The 21053-nt window shown below is 36.7% G+C and overlaps 1 protein-coding gene across 1 annotated transcript in view; it reads right to left on the bottom strand.

Annotated features, from left to right (window-relative positions):
- Nucleotides 1–8509: 8509 nt before the first annotated feature.
- The window catches only part of NEDD1 (neural precursor cell expressed, developmentally down-regulated 1), a 37064-nt gene continuing 24520 nt past the window's right edge, over nt 8510–21053 (bottom strand). Inside the window, exons 7-14 of the mRNA XM_012663988.1 lie at nt 20361–20397; nt 19915–20043; nt 17493–17540; nt 16325–16527; nt 15312–15468; nt 14229–14385; nt 9203–9269; nt 8510–8768 (exon numbers count right to left, since the gene is read on the bottom strand). Of these exons, the coding sequence (XP_012519442.1) occupies nt 8664–8768; nt 9203–9269; nt 14229–14385; nt 15312–15468; nt 16325–16527; nt 17493–17540; nt 19915–20043; nt 20361–20397 (903 nt within the window). The 3' untranslated portion in view covers nt 8510–8663. The remainder of the gene's footprint in view (nt 8769–9202; nt 9270–14228; nt 14386–15311; nt 15469–16324; nt 16528–17492; nt 17541–19914; nt 20044–20360; nt 20398–21053) is intronic.

The following is a 21053-nucleotide window of genomic DNA, read 5'->3' on the forward strand; positions in this document are numbered from 1 at the left end:
TTCTTTAGAGAATTTTTTATTCATTTCCTGTATTGTTCCCATGGCTTCTTTGTATTAGATTTCTATTTTCTCTTCAATTCCATTGAGTTTCCTTATAATCCATATTCAGAATTCTTCACCAATTTAATCATTTCATTTAAATTAGTATCTGATTTTGAGGGTCTCACTATTTCTTTTGGGGGTGACTTTTCTCTCTGCTCTTTCATATTCCCTGTATTCTTTCTCTGGTTCTTTCTCATCAGGGTAATTTATTGAGAACTTGGAGTGCTAGGACTGGTTTGTGCCCTTAACTTCAAGCCCCCAAGGGACATTCCTTAACAGTGGTGGGAGGAGGTGCACTAGTCTTGTATTGCCTTAGAGGTATTTTGGCAAGTTGAGTTACCTCTGACCTGTTGTCTTCACCTCTTGCCAGTGGAGATTAATGAGTTTGGTCCCCCAGCTTAAGCTCCCATGTGGTGAATCACACCTGTGTGTGCAACTCCACTGCCCTCTAATAGCTTGAGATGGAGGGCACTGTGTTGAGCTGTGGGGTTATCCTCTCTGTCAATGGTTGTAGATTGTGTGGAGGAGCCAGTTATCGAGGTAATCTGATGACTGTGTTGGTTTCTGGTCCCTGGGTGAATCTAGTGCCCCAATCTTTAGGAATGATCTTGCCACTCCTGAGGATTACTTGAACCCTATTCTCCCTTAAAGTGGTGGTAGGAGCAAGGCAGATCGCAGCTGCTGCCTACCAGCTTGGATGTGTATGCTTCTATGGTTGCTTGATCTGCTGCTGGGGGAGCCGCTAATATGTCATTCAGGGTTCTTCCACCACACTTGGGAGGCTGCTCCTGATGAGAGGGGTTACTTGGTGCACCTGCTGTGGCCTCTGGCTAGGATTTTCCTTCCCTGACCACAAACTCCACTGTTGGCAGCCACCCGGACATGGAGATCAGGCCCCAGAGTTATGATCCTACTGGATGACCTAAGCCAGTCTGACAGGCCAAGTCACTGAGTTGTCAACTATTGATCTGCACCAAGGACCCACCAATTCACTCCAGCTTCACAAGGAAAGTGGTTTTTCTTGCCTCTCCCTACCTCCAGGGTTGGAGCCTACCACTTTAGGCATGAAAGTCGCTGTGCTAGGGGGACGGGTGATGCCCGAGTCTGCCCAGTGCCCCAATGTCTATGAATCCCACAGGTGCCAGCTTCCCATGACTGGGGAAGCATTCAAAATTCACCCATCAAAACAGGCCTGGCTAGTTGACAATAGGTCGTGGAAGGGCAGAGCCTGTCGCAAGAGTTCCCCAGCTGGAGGAAGGGAGCTGCCTGAAACTGTAGCACACCACAGTGTCTGGGTTGTGGACCCCAAAAATGGTGGCTGCCCACCCGCAGAGCGCTAGCACTGGGGCGACTGTTCAGGAGTTGGCAGATGCCAGATTGGGGAGCTGAGTCAATAGGATGCCCCATTGTCTCTTGTATGTCACCTTCCTGCAATCTCGTGCCTGTCTGGAAGGAGGTCTTGCACTTTCTGACCGGCCCTGAGCCAGCCTAATTGCCTGCAGGGGTTTCCAGGGTAGAGCCCTCTTTTCAGTGTTCACCTCGGTTGTTCTGGTCCCCGTGACCACCAGAGGCAAGATACTTGTCTTCTAACTCTGTAAAGCAGTAGCTTAGACCAGTCCCTCCTCCACCCAGCACAATCCTAGCACAGAGCTCCGGGGAGTTCAAGATGTTTCCCGCTATTTTCTCTTCTCCACAGAGCCCAAAGTCTTCTGCCATGGTTTTGCATTGACTTCAGGCAGGTCCCTGTCAGAGTGGGTGTGGAGGTCAGTGGGGAAGCAGGACATTCTCCAGTGGGTCAGATCCCACTGCACTCGCTGGCAGGTAGACACGGCCATCCCATGCTCTATTCTCTATTGTTTATCTCACACTCTCCAGACTTTGCGATTCTATCTCCCATTCACCTTTATTTTTTTCTTGTGTTGTGTGTCCCACTCTGTTTCTCTGCAGTTTTACAATGCTGTTCTTGCTGGGGAGCGATCCACTCATGCGTAGCAGACAGAGTTCTTCGCCTCTTTCTCTGGGAGCAGGGAGCCAGGAGGTCACCTTTACTCCACCATTTTTCCTCTGCCCCTATTCCTGCAGATTCTAATCCATTGGAACCCACTCCTTTTCCTCTGTCTCCTCCGCCAGAGGAGCCAGTGTCCCCTGCCGAGAAGGATCAAGCATCCCCTATATGTACTCTCTATGGTAACAAGATTTGCTAAAACAATGGAATCTTCTTCTAACTACCCAGCCTTTTAATTAGGGCCCCACTGCTCAGGTACATCCAATACAACCCACACCTTTAAAATGGACTACTAATTTGCACATCTGGATAGAGCAGTCGCCCATTAAGCAGGATAAATTAAAAACATTTAAATCTCTTGTCTAGGACCAACTTAAAGCGGAATATAAAGAACCTTCCTTGAGCTCATGGAACACTCCTGTAGTCATCATACCTAAAAATAACAAGCGTTGTTTACTGCAGGACCTAAGAGCTCTTAATGCTATTACAGTCCCAATGGGACCTCTACAACCCAAACCTCCCCAGCTGTTGTTAATTCCAAGAGATTGGCCTTCGATTGTAATTGATTTAAAAGATTGCTTTTTCACAATTCCTCTAGCAAAACAAGACCAGGAAAGATTTGCGTTTTCTGTTCCCACTTATAATAATGCCCGTTCAGTCGACAGGTATCACTGGGAAGTCCTTCCGCAAGGAATGTTAAATACTCCTACTATTTGTCAATATTATGTTCATCAAGCCCTACTCCCTTCTCAGCACTAGTTCCCATCTGTTATCATCCATCACTGTATGGATGATGTACTATTAGCAGCTCCTACTCAAGCAGAATTATTATCATTGTTTACCCACGTACAAACATATACTGCCATCCATGGGCTGCAAATTGCCCCAGACAAAATATAACTTACCCAACCCTGGCACTATCTTGGTTACCTACTTTTTTTGCATTCACTGCAACCCCAACAAATAGCAATCTCTTTACCTTCTACCCTGACTCTACATTCATTACAACTTTTGGGACATGTGAATTGGATATGTCCCACTTTAGGAATTACTAACCAACAAATACATCATCTTACTAATACATTAAAGGGTAATCCTGATCCATCTTCACCTAGTTCACCAACATCTCTGGCATTACAGGAATTCCATGCTATCAACGAAGCCCTTAATCACTGTGAGCTGTCACACATAGACCCAGAAAAACCCATTCTTTTATTTATCTTCAACACCCCCCCATTGCCAACTGTTCTTATAGGCCAATTAACATCTCACATTGCTCCTTTGGAATGGTTATTTCTACCTCACACTTCCTCCAAAACCTTTTTTCCCCTTCTAGATCTCTTTGCCCCTTTGATTATTAAGGGATGCTGTCATACACAGCAATTGCTTGGATTAGATCCACACACTATATGTCTCCCTATTCCTAAAAACTGCTTCGAAGCAACTTTACATAATTCTTTACTTTGGCAATCAGCCCTCGTGAGTTATGTAGGTTCTCTTTCCTTCCATTACCCCTCCAACAAGCTTCTCTACACTCTCTCTTTCCTTCCTGTACAACCACTTAAAAACTCTCCCCTACACCTCTTCCGACTGCACAGACAGTATTCATAGATGATGGGTCCTCTTTCTGGAGCAATGTTTCTATATAATACCTAAATAGCTCCCTATGGCAGGACCAAGACCTGTGTGGATCGGGGAGTTCTCTTATAGCCAAAGGTTCATCTTGGAGAATGGAGCCCTGGGGACTTCTCTCTTACTGTTTTCCCATGTCCAGGATCTTCTCCTGGTTGTTAGCCAGTCCCTGGCCAGGCAAGTTGCCCCGAACCCTCTCCATACCCATTTTTGGTACTTCCAGTTTTTTTCCCTGGTGAATCTTAGCATACTCTCCTAGGCAATCTGTTTGAAATGTGAGAATCTGATTACTATTCTGGTTCCTCTCTGTAGAGGAGGTACATACTACCTGTGTCTAGTCAGACATCTTGATCCTATTTCTTGTTTAATTTTTCCAAGGTTGTTTTGGTTATTCTAGATCCTTTATATATAATTTCCAAATTTTAGAGTCAGCTTGACAAATTCTACAAAAAATCCCTGCTAAAACTCTTATTAGGATTTTGCTGAATCTGTAACAAATGCGGGAAGAATTGACATTTAAAATACTGAGCTTTTCAATCCATGAACAGTCTCTCCATTTGTTTACTTTCAGCACTGTTTTGTAGGACTCAATATACAGATGTTGCATCTTTTATCAAATTTATACTTAATTATCTCACTAATGCTACTGTAAATATTTTTAATCTCATTTTATAATTGTTGCTAGTATATGAAAATGCAATTGATTTTTGTATATTAACCTTGTATCCTGTAACCTTATTAAACTCACTTACTAGTTTTAAATTTTTTTATATATTCCGACTAGAATATTTTTCTAGAGTCAAATATGTCATTTATGAATAGAAGCTTTTTTACGTATTCTTTTGTAATCTGGATGCCTTTTATTTCTTTTTCTTGCCTAATTTCCCTAGATAGAAAATTCAATATAATATTTAATAGAAGAGGACATCAGATATCTTTACTTTGTCTCTGATCTTAGGGGAAAAGCATTCAGTTTTTCACCATTAAGTATGATGTTAGCTGCTGAGGGTTTTTTTGGATGCCCTTTATCAGGTTGAGGAAGTTCTCTTTTAGTCCTACTTTGTTGAATTTTTGTCAAATTCGGGTTTTGTCAAATGTTTTCTCCATTTATTGAAATGATCATACGGTTTTCCTATATTAGTCTGTTAATACAGTGAATTACAATGAATTTTTTAATGTTAGCCCAAATTTGCATTGAGATGATATGGTTTGGATGTTTGACCCCTCCAAATTTCATGTTGAAATTTGATCCCCACTGTTGAATGTGGCGCCCGGTGGGAGGTATTTGGGTCATAGGAGCAGATCCCTCATGAAAGGCTTGGTGCCCTCCCCACAACAAGGGAGTCCTCATTTTATTAGTTCACATGAGAGCTGGTTGTTTAAAAGAGGCTGGCATCACCTCCTCCCTCTCTTGCTCCCACTCTTGCCATGTGACACACCTGCTCCCCCTTCGCCTTCTACCTTGATTGCAAACTCCCTGGAGCCTGCACCAGAAGCAGATGCTGGCACCATTCTTGTACAGTCCGTAGAACCGTGAGCCAAATAATCCTCTTTATAAATTACCCAGCCTCAAGTATTTTCTTTACAGCAACCCAAATGGACTAATACATGAGATACACTTCACTTGGTCATATTTATTATCTTTTTTTATCCATTGATGGATCAAACTGCTAAAATTTTGTTTAGAAATTTTGCATCTGTGTTCATGATAAATATTGGTCTGTAGTTTTCTTGTCATGATAATGCCTGACATGCTACCAGGGTAATGCTGGCCTCAATGACTTGGAAATTATCCCCTTGTCTCTTCCCCAGAAGCGTTTGTTGAAAATTGGGACATTTTCTTCCCTAAGTATGTGAACGAATTCACCAGTGTTAACAATTTGGGTTTGGCATTTTCTTTGTCAGAAATATCCACAGAATCTGTAGTGATGTCACTTCTCTCATTCCTGATATTGGTAATTTATGTCTCTTTTTCTCATCACTCTGGCTAAAGAAAGGTTTATCAATTTTATTGATTAAATTAAAGAACTAGCTTCTAATTTCACTGATTTCCTCAATTGCTTTTGTTTTCGATTACATTGATTCCTGTTTCCCCCCTTTTTCTTATTTTGTGGTTCTTCTGTAAACTTCCTAAGATGGAAGCTGAGGTCAATCACTGGTTTTGAGATCTTCCCTTTTCTAATATACACATTGAATGCTATAAATTCTCCTGTAAGTGCTGCTATAGCTGATTCCCACAAATTTTGATATCTTCTGTTTGCATTTGCATTCTGTTCAATATACTACTGTGTTACTTCTTTTCATAGCTAAACTGTTTGTGTCTTTATATTTAAAGTGAGTTGTTCATGCTTAGTTGGATTTCAAAAAGCAAGACTTAATCTGATAATAAATATGGATAACTTTGACAATTTACATTTAATGCAGTTATTGACATGGCTGTTTAAATCTATCATCTTAGTGTTTATTTTCAATTTGTCCCATCCATTCTATTTCCCTTTTTTTTCTGCCTTCTTTTGGATTTTTTTATGGTTACATTTCATCACCTTTACTGGCTTATTAACATTTTGTGTGTCTGTGGTTGCTTTAGGGTTTATTATATACATTCTCATCAGTTTACTTTCAAATAGTATTACATAACTTCATGGTATAAGAACCTTAGAGCAATATACTTTCATTTCCATTCTCCCAACCTTGATAGTACTGGCTTATATTTCACTTTACACGTTAACCACACAATACCTTATTTTTTGGTTTAAATGATCTACCTTTTAAAGTAAAATTAAGAAAAAATGTCTTCTCTATTTGCTCACATATTTACCATTTTTGGTGTTCTTCATTCACCTGTGTAGTTGCAGATTTCTATCTGGTATCATTTTCCTTCTGACAAAAGGCATTTTTAAACATTTCCTGTCATGCAAGTCTGCTTGTGATGAACTCTTTCAGCTTTTTTAGGTCTGAAAGAGTTATTTCATTTTTTGAAAAATATTTTTGCTGGGTATAGAATTCTAAATCGAGTTTATTCTTTCACAATTTTAAAAATGTTCCTCCACTGTCTGAAATCCTTATCTGTGTCTTTTTTCTCTAGCTGTTTCAAAAAATTCTCCCTTAGTGCTGGTTTTAAGGAACTTGATTATGATGATGTGTCTTGGCATCGGTTTCTTATTTCTTGCATTTGGGGTTCAAGAAGTTTTTTAGGTCTCATTTGTTTCACTCTTCTCAGGGGTACTGTCTTGTGTTGCCTAATGTCCACTATCTAACAACTGTTTCACACATTTTTGCCTTTTTTAATTTCAGGTGGGAAGGTAAGTCCAATCCCTATTATGCCACTCTAGTCAGAGACAAAGTTTCAATTTCAGGTTTCCTATTTTTTGCATATAAAATTTTATTTATTGTACTCAGCTTTTAAATTCCGTGACAAAAGTGTTTCTTCTATACATACGAAATTACTAAAATTGTTTTATTTAATCCCACCTCTTCTGATATACATTATGTGCATTTATTTTTAAAAAAGGCAATAGGAAAATATTAAGATTTAAATACAGATTTAAATAGGCAAAACACACTAATATTTATGTCCTCTAAATCTGTTTGATACTGATATATAAAGAAACTTGTTACAAGTCATAATGCTTTCATAATCTGTCAGGAAAAGATCACATTAATATCCCTTTATGCTTCAATACAAATGTATTCTATGAGCCACACTGGAAAAAAGTAAAATTCCTGCTTTTATTTTTAGAAGTAATTATTAGTATGTTTACACTTATTAAATATACCCTTAAAATTTTCCATTACTTTGGAAAACCATAGTTAGTAACCTAAGCTAGATTTTTTTTTATTTTAGTAAATATTTTCATCTCAGGAATCAAAATTGGGCAGGAGAGCTATATACAAGGTACAGAGTTTAAATCTTTGGGACAAGAGACAATAAGAAGGTAAACAAGTCAGTAGGTCTCCTAAGCTTATACCACTAAAACTGCAGATCACAGCAGGTAGATGTATATATCTGCCTGCTGCCAAAGAGGTGTAAATTCTTTTGACAATTACCTTTTCTAAATAATTTTATGGTAAGGCCAGTAATATAAAAATATTATGTACAGTATACAAAAAAATTAGAGAAAGTTAATGTTACAAACCATAAAACAAAACAATCCACACTTCTCACATGGGAGAACAAAATGGCAATAATATTATAATACCATATTTAGTATCTAATATGAAGTTTTCACTGATTATAAGTTGAGTCACATTGATTGAAACTTTACAGTATAATTTTGCATGTTAACTCATAAGACAATCAGCAGATACAGCTCCTATTGAGTCTTCTTATAAACCCTTAAAAGTTTTTTATAGGTAAAGTTAGCTAAAAAAAATACCACTCAGGTGTAAAGACTTGTCAGAAGTACAATATAGTGACATAAATGCAAAAGATATAATGTAATTTATGCAATTCAAAATCCAAAAATTGCTTTATCAAATGTACAAGTAATAAATAATAGTCATACTTGACTTCATCAAGTTAACAAAATAGTTACTAGCTAACCCTGTGCTTTATTACTCAATGGCTTAGAAACACCAACTGCCATTTTAAAATTACTTTCTCCATAAAAATAGAAGGCATATCAAATTCTTTAAATCTCAACTACCCAAATAAGTTTGGAAGACAATTTGTCAATCAAAACTATACATTTTTATGCACAATTTGCTTAAGAAAAAGGGCACTTAGTGTATAGCTAAGGCTTTCATAAAAGAAAGATCCTGTTGACTCTCTTATTAGGCAGATGGCATTGTAGTTTTTAATACAAAAATATAAATATCTTTGACAGAGAAGATGAAATAGTGGTTGGTGTAAAATCCCATCACCCTTTTACTTGAAAAAAAAATTTTTTTTCCCTAGAGACCGTGAAAACAATACTGATTCTGTGTAGTCCTGTGTTGACAGAAACTTCCCAAGTCACAAAACATTACGGCATTCACTGAAATTTCAAAAGTGCGCCCGTAGTCTTTTGTTTTCTTCTCGCAGTCTTTCAATTTCAGCCACTAAACCTTCATTCACTGAGTATCTTTCCAGCAAAGAGTGCATTTCATTCTAGAAAAAGGGGGAAATGCTGTTTAAATTATTGGTATTTCACATTTATTTGTCAAGTTATGTTATACATACTCTCAGCTATTTCTTTCATGTTCAATTAACTAGCTGAATGATGTTTCTTGTACGTGATCACTCTTATTGCTTTGTTAATATAAATGAAAGATCATTGGTGAAAGTAATATATTGGGAAGATTTATATTTGCACATTTGGGAGGCTTTTTGCTCATTGAAAAAAAGCCACAAAAAGGTAGCATTAACTACTACAGGTAAAAAAAGGTGACCAGTTAAAATCTATTTTACTTACTAAATTTCTAAAACTTCCAATTTTTATCTTAGCAACTAGATACAATAACTAAATGAAAATATACTGCCCTTTAGTGGATTTTTTTTAGATCCACACAATTCTACATTTATTTAAAATTTGACGTACATACCAGTTGCATATGAAACTGTTTAATCATTTCCACTTGCAAATTCACAATGTCCCTATGGCATGCTTCTCTAGGAAAGAACACAAAATACTTATTAGAATTATAACAGTTTAACCAATTCCAGATCATTCGAGAAGCTGGCTAAGCTTTTTCATTGTTTCAAATGATTAGATATTAATAATTATAATAAAAATATCAATGAACCAAGCATTTATTTACTATGTGGTAGGTACTGTTTCTTATCCTTTAAATGTAAGAACTCATTTAATCTTCACAATTAGGTGCAATTATTACCTCCATTTTATCAACAAAGTAACTGAGCTACCAAGCAGTCTTGAGTAGCTTATATTTAAGAAATAATTCAATTATTATGTTTCTAAGATTCGCATTCTATGTACTTGTAATTTATTGGTTTATACTGGTCTATCGGTTTATAATGGTCTATTTGCCTATTGATATTTTGATTGTTTCAAGTTATTATTACGACATTGTTATAATCACGTATATATCTCCCAATCCTCATGAGCCAATGTCCTTAGATGACATATCCAGGTATAACCAAGTTGTATGCTTGTTCAGTTTTATAAAATCATGCAAATTGTTTTCCAAAGTAGAAGTATCTATGTTTTCCCATTTAATAGATCTGAAATAGTATCTCATTGCATTTTCTGTTCTCTGATTGATTATGGGGTTGAACATCTTTCCTATGTTTCACACCATTCCTCTTCCTTGAAATGCCTGTTCATGTCTCTTTCTTATTCATTTTTAAGAGTTCTTTACATAATATGAGCCTTTGTTGGTTATATGAGTATTTTCTTATTCCTTCACTTTGTTAATGGTATTTTGTGATGAATAGTTCTTTGTGATGAACAGTTCTTATCAATAGGCTCAAATTTACTAACCTAATAATGCAAATTTATCAATTTTTACAGGTAGTACATTCCCTTATATATAATAACTTCCCTACACTGAAGTTATAAATAAACTCTCTTATAGTATCTAAAATTTTGCCTTTTACATTTACTTTTACTCTGTATGGAATTGATTTTTTCAATAGCATGAAATAGGGATCTATACTTATTTTCTATATAAATAGCCAAATGCCACAACACAATTTGAATATTCCCTGTTTTGCACACAGATCTACAATGCTACCTCTTTCATATATCAAATCTATGTGTATAGGTTTCTTTCTAGACTATTTTACTCCTTTGGCCAATATGTCCACCCTGTGCCAATGCTATGCAATCTTAATTATACTTTAATAATTAAGCTTATTCATCTGACAAATAAGTCCCCTTCAACCTTATTCTTCTCTGGAGTGTCTTGGTTATTCCTAGATCTGCTTTCTTCCATATATATTTTGGAAATCACCTTCTTCCAAATCCCAGTTGGGATTCTGAATGTAACTACATTCAATCTATAGACCCATTTAGGTGAACTGGTAACTTCATAGTATCTTTTCATTTATTTAAGTGTTAATTCCTTCTAATAAAACTTTTAAAAAATGTCTTTCTTATAAAGATCTTCATCTTTGGTTAGATTTATTCCTAAGTACCTCTTTTTGTTGTAACTATACAGTATCTAAATAAATTTTCTCTTCTGCTTTCAGTTATAATAAAAGCTGTATTAAAAATGAAGAAACAAACTGAAGGAATCCAAGAACCACCAAGGTATCCAGGAATTGCATGGTCTTGCAAAGAGAAGTCTACTAGGTTAAGTCCCCCATTTACCTCTGCTCTTCCCTCTGGGGTATGTGCTGATTCCACAGTATGGAGAAAAGAGGCTGACCTGAAACAGTGGCCTGGAGCTTGACACAGTCCCACTGGGTGGGGGAGTATTAAGACTGTGGGAGTAGGCCCAAATCTGGACTTGGAAGTAGTCCCAAGGCAGCCAAATCTGGAAGTTCCAAGATCCTGAAGAGGGGAGGGCTGTGGGAAAGTAAGCCTGAAACTGTGCAACTTCCCCTCAAGACTTCTGTTGACTCCTAAGCAATGCTTGTACTAGATTGGATGCCAGTAAACCAAACATAAAATAGCAGCTACAGAGCAGATAAAGTATTTGGGCAGCCTAGTGATGTGGCAAAACAGAGGTTGAAGTTCAAGACCCACCAAAGTAAAAAGACAGTGTATACTCCAGACATTCAGCTGATGTCCTAGATGGGCAAAGACTAAACCCTAGGAATAAAGGCAAACTGGAAATAAACTAGTCCTAAGAAAACCTGAAACCTAGCAACTATAGGGTCTGCTTGCTGAAAGAAACTTAAATCTTCTTGAAAGAGAACAGGAACAGATGCACAGACTTCTGCTTAGGATGTAATCTGTCAAACCTAATAACAAGAACAAGCCTGATAACCTATAAAATCATACATTTTTGAATTCAACCAGAGCGCCAAGAATACAAAGAACTCTAAATGAACTAAAATTTCAGAAAATGAGTCCTTCCTAGGAGAAAAGAGGCCCATGATTGTTTTCATCCTTAACAGAGCAGTGGCAGGAGAAAGCTGCCCTTGATAAGGTAAAGAGAACTAGCTTAAATTTTTATAAGATTTTTAAAGACTGGCTTGACAATTTAGAATCCCGAAGAGCCCCAGCCACAAAGAAAGTCTGCATTTACTCACCAACTTTTCCCCACAGGCCTTCAGTGCATACTTATGTAGAAAATGAAGGACAGGCAGAGCAGGAGTACGGAGAGTGACCCCCAAGGCACAGGTGTCCAGAGCCTGGCGAAGACTGAGAGCAGCAGAGGAGATCTGAGTAACCCCTCTGAAGCACTCCAGGCCCTCATGGAGAAGATGGCAGCCACCCCCTATAGCTGAGGAGAAAGGCTGAGAGAGCTCCTCAATACCCTCCTCTGTCCCCCCAATGCTAGTGTAGCTGTATATGACCTACTGATGGCTGACGGCAGAGCAAGTGAATTTGCAGAAATCCGCTGAGCCGCTCTGGGTCCTCACAGAGTCTCAGGCAGAGGGAGGGGCAGAAGAGCTGAGAGGCCCTCACCCCCAATGCCAGGTGCAGATATGCAGGGCATGCCGAAGGCTGAAGGCAGGGCAGCAGAACCCAGAGAAACCGTCGCAGGCACTGTAAGCCTTCACCACACACACTGCAGCAACCCTCCAGGGCTGGGAGGCAGACGCACCTCTCCTGAGAAAGCCAGGAGCAGACTAGAGATCAAAGAATCAACCTCCATTAACTTCAAAAGCTGGCAGGCAGGCTGTAAAGCACAGAAGTTTTAGAGTCAGATCCCCAGCACTCAGATCCCCAGGCCTACTGAAGGAAAGGTCCTGAGCCCACTGCCCTCAAATCATCTGAAGCCAGCGGTGACTTGACATTCAATGCTTGTTGAATAAATGGATAACAAACAGATACATCACATTATTCCTGTGCTTGAAAACTTGCATGGCTCTCCATTACCTGTGTGCTAGGGCCCTCACAAGTCCCTTTCTGGCCTTGTCTCTTACCACAGCACCTCCTTTCTGCAAGCGATCCTAGATTGTTCGGTCATGTTTATGCTCATGCTGTTCCTACCCACTTCAGTACAAAACTTCTCAATCTACCCCAGGAAAAGAGTTGCTCCTTTCTGTGTTTCCAGCATCACTTTGTTCACATTATAGTCAGCTGTATCCAGACAATTCTACTTTTATGCCATAAATATTTATGTATTCCCAAAAAACATCATGTTCTTTAAAACTGTGGATTAAAAATAACAGAACTTAGGGAAAAAGGATTAGGGCAGACCACTCAAAACCTGTGCAACTTCGTAACCAAAGCACTAACAAAGACAATTAAATCCTAATAAAAATAAAAATACTAGCACGATAAAGACATGGTAAAAGTCTAATAGATAAATATTGAATAATAAACTTTACCTTGAAAAGTGGATAGTAGAAGGAAGGATTAGGGCTATCAAGTTATGGAGGTAAAGAGCAAAATGCTCAAAGACTGGGAATAATCGCAAAGTAAGTGCTTCTCACACAAAGCACACAGCAAAGCCAAGAGAAGAGGAAGTGAACAGAGGAGATGGACGCTGACAGGGAGTTTGGTGCATTCAGCTGTGTCTAGGTGAACTTTGTTTCGGCTGCTGTTCCATGAACAAACAAAATCTCATATTGTCAACACTGCCCTATTTACCAATCACAAATGAATTAATTCACATTAAAGAAACACACATCATAGCAGTACACACTGTACCTATCCCAACTAAACTATAAGGCCTTTGTGGGTAGATCATTCATTTTTGTATCCTTAGTATCTGGTACACACACTAGTATCTGGTACACACACTGATAATTTTTCTTAAAGTATTTTTAACATTAAAAAGAAACATGTACCAACAACTGCACATCTTCTCCAACATTCTTGCTCATGATAATCCAAATCTGAGCTGGAACATTCAGTAACTATAGGTTAGGAAGGAAAAAGAAACACAGAAGATTCTAATAATTGAAGATAGATTCCAAAATATTGAGATGATGAGTAAAAGTAGCATTCTAGAACATATTCTTAGAATCGATGAGAAAGACAAGGATAGGTCCACGAAAGAATTTTTTTTTTAGACTAAGTATTACATTTTGATGTATTCTCTTTGAAAATATTCAGAACTACTCTTTAAAATATCTTTCTCTACTACATTATCAATATTTGTATTTCCCTACTACATTATCAATACTTGTATCAACTGCTATATCTATTATTTAACAGTCATCTATAAATATTGTTTGTAAGAACCCCTTCGAGCTTATCAGATCTGTCTACATTTTGATGAAAATCCTTAACGGCAGCCTGTCCACTAGACTGCCCTGCCAAATTATCTATAATTACACTACGTACATGTGCCTTTTCCTGGCTACTAATCAGTAAATTCAGTACAACAAGATCAACAAAACTCATCATATTTTCCTACAGTTTTATGGTCATCAGAACATAGACAAAAGCAGTAACCACCAACATTACTTATAGTTCTGGTGTTGCATCTAGTAAAAACAACACATTTAAGTTCTAGACAGAACGAATAAGTTCTCAATTACTACCTGAAGTCATCCAGTGTTTCCTGTATCATGTTCTGAATAAAACGGATTTGAATGGATGTCAATGGTGCATTGGGCCGATTGTTCCCAATGGTATCAGCTATTTTTTCTGAGAGTGAACTGGCAACTCCAGCAGTGACAGAGGATGCTATCTTTGGATCTAAAATAAAGAATGGTGAAAATATTAATAGTCAACTTGGACTAAGAGACATCAAACATTTCTAAATAAGATTTGGCATGAGAAAACTTGAAAAACTGGCAAACAACAGTGTTCCTGTGACATTTAGAAAAATCCACTATCTGGAATACAAATCTCAGAAACTTTCTATGACATTATTTCTAATAGTCATTTGTCTATATATATAAACTGCCAACTGTCTAATGTAATAACCTATGACAGAGGGATTAATCTTGAAGAATCTCTGAACCATTTCCTCTTATAAAAGATGAATGTGACAAGCTGTACCACAAACTAGATAAACCAAGACTATTAAAAACAAACAGAAGGAATACAGGAGTAAAGTAGTGCTACAGGAAAAGCCCTAGAGTTTAAGCTAACACAATATATCCACAGAAACCTTAAAGTGAAATACAGATATTTATATAATAGAGTTGCTTCTATACAAAGAGCTGCTTTCTATCTTTGAATAGATACCTCTTATAACTAAACTTAATATTCCTTTAAATATGATCAAGTTTTTATGGGTCTGTGGCATAAACTCTAAGGATAAGACTTTAATATGCAGAAGAAGAGAAGACTTACAATTTCAGGTAGTTAACCACCCCTTTTCAAAGGGTCTTACATAATAATTCTATCTATACCATATTAAATCAAGACACTTACATATTCAATTGAAAATGAAATTCACACCAAGAGAGGATCAAATCAATGTAGCTGAATTTAACCATTCATATGAATTTCATTGTCTCCTAGTAAGAGAGGCAAACTGGAGAAATGTCTGTAAACTTTAAACTCTGTGAACATTTTTAGTCTATGATCAACTCTATTTCTCTTTCACAAGTTAAATAATTGGGAGGACTTTTTAACTTAACACTTTAAAACATCAGGAAGTTTAATGTACTTACTTGGAGTTGAGGATCCATTGGCTGGGGGTTCATATATCAACTGGGCTTCGACTTCTTTCTCTGGCTTTTCAAATTTCTCAGAATTTCTTGTTTGGTTAGACGATGGAGAGGTATTTAAACTTCCAGTTTCAGCACCAGAAGTGATCAACTTTGCAAACTTTACATTTAAAATAAACAAAAAAATTAACATATAATTTCTTGTTTAACTCATAAACAAGAGTTTTTACCTACATTTCTCTTTTTTTCTAGTAGGTAAATGGAAATGAAGGAAGAATAGGAAGAGACATAGAAGGAGGAAAAAACTATGAGGACTCACGCAAAATAAATTAACATTTGCTAATCAAAAACCATCTCAATGATAACATGAGGAAAAGCTCATTTATTGAGCATCCGCTGTTGAGAATCATTTAAAATGGAAATTGGTAGCAAAAACTTTTAAAAATCCTAAACTTTTATGTGGTAAAAGACATTTTTGTACTTGCATGGTATCAGTATCATTCCAAACAATAAATATGAAAACAAAAACAGACATATTACACACCTCAAAGACTTGGCCTTCCTGGTAATATTTGATCAGTCTGAACCCTTACATAAGCAATTAAATTTTACACTGTATTGTATTTTAGCAAAAAGTAGTAATTATAAATCCCATTTTTAGGAACCACCAATTTGCTCTTAGACTTAAGAGTAAATGACTTGACCACCAACTTGATGTATTATGCTGCGACAGAAATACAGTTTAACAGAATTCAGGGATGAAGTGTTCCTCTATAGGCAGATAGATAAAGTATTTCATCTTAGAAAAAAATAGTGTAAGGTTATATTTGCTGTTACCTTCAACATAGCCAAAGCCATATTTCAAAAGTATTTTTTAGCTATTAAAAAATGACATCAAGATATACGAGCATTTTTCTACCTAGTAAGTACACAGCACTGTCATTAATTAGGATACATCCACTGGCAGCTGTCCGCTTTCTAGCGATAAATACAGTGAATCATTTTCAGGCAGATACCTGTTTGAAGGAGTCTTTAGGTTCCTGTTTTCCCAGATATATTTTCTTAGACTCAGCTGTCAGATCATGATTTTCATTTTCTTCTTTCCCTGGAGATCCCATAAAGACATTAAGAGGACTAGAATGCAATACTGAACTGCTTGAAGTTACAGGATTTTTTCTTGGAGGAAACACTGAGTTCAATTGTGGCAGAAAGTCAAGACCTGAAAAAGAAAAGGAGAAAAACTGCATTCGCATATGATGGACTACAATCCTGGATATATAAGAAAAGTACTTAACATGATTGGCAGATAAATATGGTAGAAGACATAGGATTTGAATTCAGAAGACTGGTTTGTTTCTCAGCTATACACCTTCTTTGATGTGTATTCTCGGGCAAAAATCTTAAAACTCTGCGTGACTGTTTTCTGATCTGTAAATGTAAATGATGATAGCCGTCTCCGAGAGTGGCAAGGCTTAAAAGATACTATATGTGAAAATACCCTGAAAATGGCAAAACACAATGTTTTAGTCAGTATTAGTTTTTGATAACTGAAAATTGTTAATTTAGAATACATCCATGGTATATATCTTGGGAAAGCAGCCTCTCAGATGGCTCCTAATGATCCCTGCCTCTGGCGTCCATGCCCTTGGGTAATCCCCTCCTTGCCTCTGGCATCTATGCCCTTGGGTCATACCCTCCTTTTGAATGAGGCTTGGACCTAATATCTCGCTTCAGAAGAAATACGACAAAAGTGGTGGGATGTCATTTCCAAGACTAGGTTACAAACATACTGTGGCTTCCATCTTGGATTTCCTCTCTCACTCTCTTACTCACCTGCTCTGGGGAAACCGGCTGCCATGTTGTCAGCTTTCCTACAGAGGCTAAATTGGCAAGGAACTGATATCTCTAACCAGCAGCCACATGAATGGGCTCGGAAGCAGATCCTTGCCCAAGTTGAGACTTGAGTTGAATGCAGCTCTGGATGACACCCTGATTGAAGCATCAAGCGACTTAAAGCCAAAGGTATCCCACCAAACCATGCTCAAGTTCTTAACCCACGGAAATTATGAGATGATAAATGTTTGCTCTTTCAAACCTCAAAGTATTGGGGTAATTTGTTACACAGCAATAGATAAAATAATATTACTTTTAATTTTCATGAAAATACTTCTAAGTAGATCTTACCATTTCCTTTGCCTACTGACTCTTCACCTCCCTTGTTAACTACAGCATCTGTAACAGAATTAGAAAATCCAATTTAAAAAATAGTTAAAAAGAAGCCATATCAATTTAGGCTTCCTATTCATTTCCCAAAGAGTTCAGAGACTAACAATTTTAAGAAGCAAAACATGAGTGAGGTTAAAAGTTAAAGCTAGCAGTAACTAGTAAGCTACCTGATTTAAATTTCCCCTTTCATTCTTTTAGTTACATGCATAACAGCAAATATGAAAAGATAATTCTATGGTATACAGTCATTTCATGAGGCAGCAAGGTACCGTAGAACAAGCCTGGAGTAGGTTCTGAAGATCTATAATCCAGTTCTGCCTATACCACTTAATAGCTTTGTGACCATGCACAAGCTTCTAATGTAATCAAGTTTCAGTTTTTGCATTTATAAAATTGGGGGGATAATGCCCTGATAATCTCACAAGATTGTTTTGGGGATCAACTGAAACAATGTAAAAATATTCTGTAAGCAGTACAATGCTATAAAAAACATAAAGTTTTATTAATATTTATTTCAATGGTAGAATACGTGTAAGACTATTAACAGTGTAATATCTATTTACCAATTCACAACCAAAATTGTCTAACTCAATTTTAACAAATTAATAGAAAAATGGGTAAAAGTCATTAACAAATTCACCAGAAATTCAAATGACCAATAAGCACAATTATTGTATTAGTAGAAATATCACCCTTCTATGTGCATGTGTATGTATACACCTAGTTAACTACACAGCGTGCATGCACACACATGCACACAATTTTAAAAGTTATTAGTTTTCTCTTAATAAAAGCAGAAGTATTCTTGTTTATAAGATGAAGAAATTGAGGCACAGATTAATAAGCCTTTTACTTAAGTAGAGTTGCATTCTTCACAATAGAAACCAGCACTATAATCAGTAACCATGTTTTTTCTTATTAGTAATTAATAATATGAAATCCTAATCTAAATGGAGGGCATATGACAAATTTTAATCACATTTTAAAGAATAGCAAAAGTAATTAAAGAAAAAAGTAATTTACTTATTTAGCTTAAAAACTACTAAAGAGAATTTAATTTATAACGCAAACACTTCCAAAAAGCCCATTCTACATTCTTCAATGCAAAAATTGCTCCAGGGGAATCTCAGAGGCCAAAACTCCCTAATTCAAACACTAACTCCGGAAACCTTTCTCACCTCCAGCCCTAGCCACCTTCCCTCCTTCACCCACTCTCTACTCTTTAACTATGTAGTCTGACTTCTCTTCATCCTGAAATAAAAAGAATACTTCCTCTTTCATTAGGTGGAATATAGGGGAGTTTGGTCTAGCAATTTAAATAGTCACTTTCAGGCCAGGGCAAGACAAAAGACACTTAATAATTCTGTACCATCACATATGTATTATTATTCCTTCTGATTATTAATCATAGAAAATTTAGAAAAGAGATAATTTTTAAAAAATGAAAATGTATAATAAGATCATGAGTGGATATAACAGTTTTAACATCCTGCTACTGATAAAACTTAAATTCTCTCTAGTTTTTCACTATTATAAACAGAATAGTAAATACACAAAGTTCTGTGACCTTCCCTTGAACATTTTCTGAGATAAATTTGTAGAAATGGAATTATAAGGCCAAAAATTATGAATATTTTAACTCTGCCAAATTACTCTCTAGAAATTTACCCATATTATTGATAATATTGCAATTAGCAGTGAGACTATTCCATTAAGAAAACATGAACATTAAGTTCAAAAAAAAAGCCCAGCTAAACAATGTATCTAGTCCATATACTATGAACAATGATATATGTTTCCATTTATCAAGGTACTCAAGTTTTGTTTTGTTTTACAGCAACACTTATAGGGTGAAGGGTGGTGGTACACACACACACACACACACACACACACACACACACACACACACAGTACTTTCCACACATAGTATAAAAGATGGGGCAATCTATCACCTAGCCATATTTCTCCATGAAAACATGTAATAAATACTAATTAAACACTAATAATAAAAGATAAAAAATTTTAAATTAGGAAGATTAGTTCTTTGCATATCAAACATCCAAAATTTTAGGAAGATTCATTTAAAGTAGCTACAAGGAAAAGATTGCCTATGAAGGTAAAACTTCATTCAAGAAACTTTTGTGGAAATTAAAATACCAACTTGAGAGCTATCTGCATAATTCCCATGTGAAAATTACCAGCATATATTTTAGAATGACATCTGAAATATCAGGGCAAAGAAAAAGATACCACCCCAGAGACTGAGAAAATTAGCAAATTGCTATGAACAAAGTTAGACTGAAGCTATTACCCACATCTTTTAGCCAGAATAAAAACGTACCAGCAAGAGAACATGATCCTTTGATCTCAATGAACTTACCATCTCTGATAGGTGAGAACATGTCACCTAAACTACTTTTCCCAGTGTCATCAAAGCTGGAGAAATCCTGATTTTTTCCACTGTCTGTTTCCTTAGATAAAATATCTGTATTTATGTTTCGAGGCAAACCTTGCAGGAATTAGATATAAAAATCAGTGTTATTACATCTAAATAAATTTTATAATCAGAAGCTAGGTTGTAAAAATCAACGCATTACCCATATTGCTGGTAATATTATAACTGTGAGCACCAGCAAACGAAAACAGAAAATAACAGCTAAGTAACCAGGATTTTCATGGAATGAAAGGTTCCTCAAAAGCAAATAGCTTATTTGTTCACATAGCAACATCTTATTTAAGCCATTTTGATGAAATTTTTCTAAAATAATTTATATACTTTTACTGCTCTCTTAAGTATACTGAACACAACTTACTTTTGCTACTGACTTTTATGATCATCCACAAATGATTTTAAAAAATGTCTCTAAGGCATACAGCACAAGGCCCAACATACAGCAGGATTCAATTAACATTAGTTCTCTTCCCCAAGGTGGGATGAATGTGTCTCTTTGTTTCTCTTTTCTGTCTTTCCTTTCACTAACAGTGGGAACTTAACATTGCCCTCAGCATTACTGATCTCAAATGACTTCACTAACCTCTGTAGTTCACTAAGAGGAAGAAAACCCAAATACCTAACTCATAAAGAATAATAGTATGGTAGACAACAATAAAGAGGCAGCAGCAGTTTATATTTTCTGGCAATATATAATGCAGTGCTTTAGGGCAGGGACTTTTTTAAGAGTCCTGTAGGCTCAGTAGCTTCTTGCTCATTACTAGAATAAGAAATCAGTTCTAGGGATTCAAAAATTATTTTTTTTTAATTTTATTTCAGCATATTATGGGGTACAAATGTTTAGGTTACATATATTGCCCTTGCCCCACCCGAGTCAGAGCTTCAAGCGTGTCCATCCCCCAGATGGTGCACACCACACCCATTACGTGTGTATATATCCATCCCCTCCACCCCCCTCCCATCTGCCCAACACCCAATGAATGTTTTTACTATATATGCACTTAAGTGTTGATCAGTTAATACCAATTTGATGGTGAGTACATGTGGTGCTTGTTTTTCCATTCTTG

Source organism: Propithecus coquereli, unplaced genomic scaffold (genome assembly GCF_000956105.1).
Source record: "Propithecus coquereli isolate 6110/MARCELLA unplaced genomic scaffold, Pcoq_1.0 Scaffold85, whole genome shotgun sequence".
NCBI classification, from domain to species: Eukaryota; Metazoa; Chordata; class Mammalia; order Primates; family Indriidae; genus Propithecus; species Propithecus coquereli.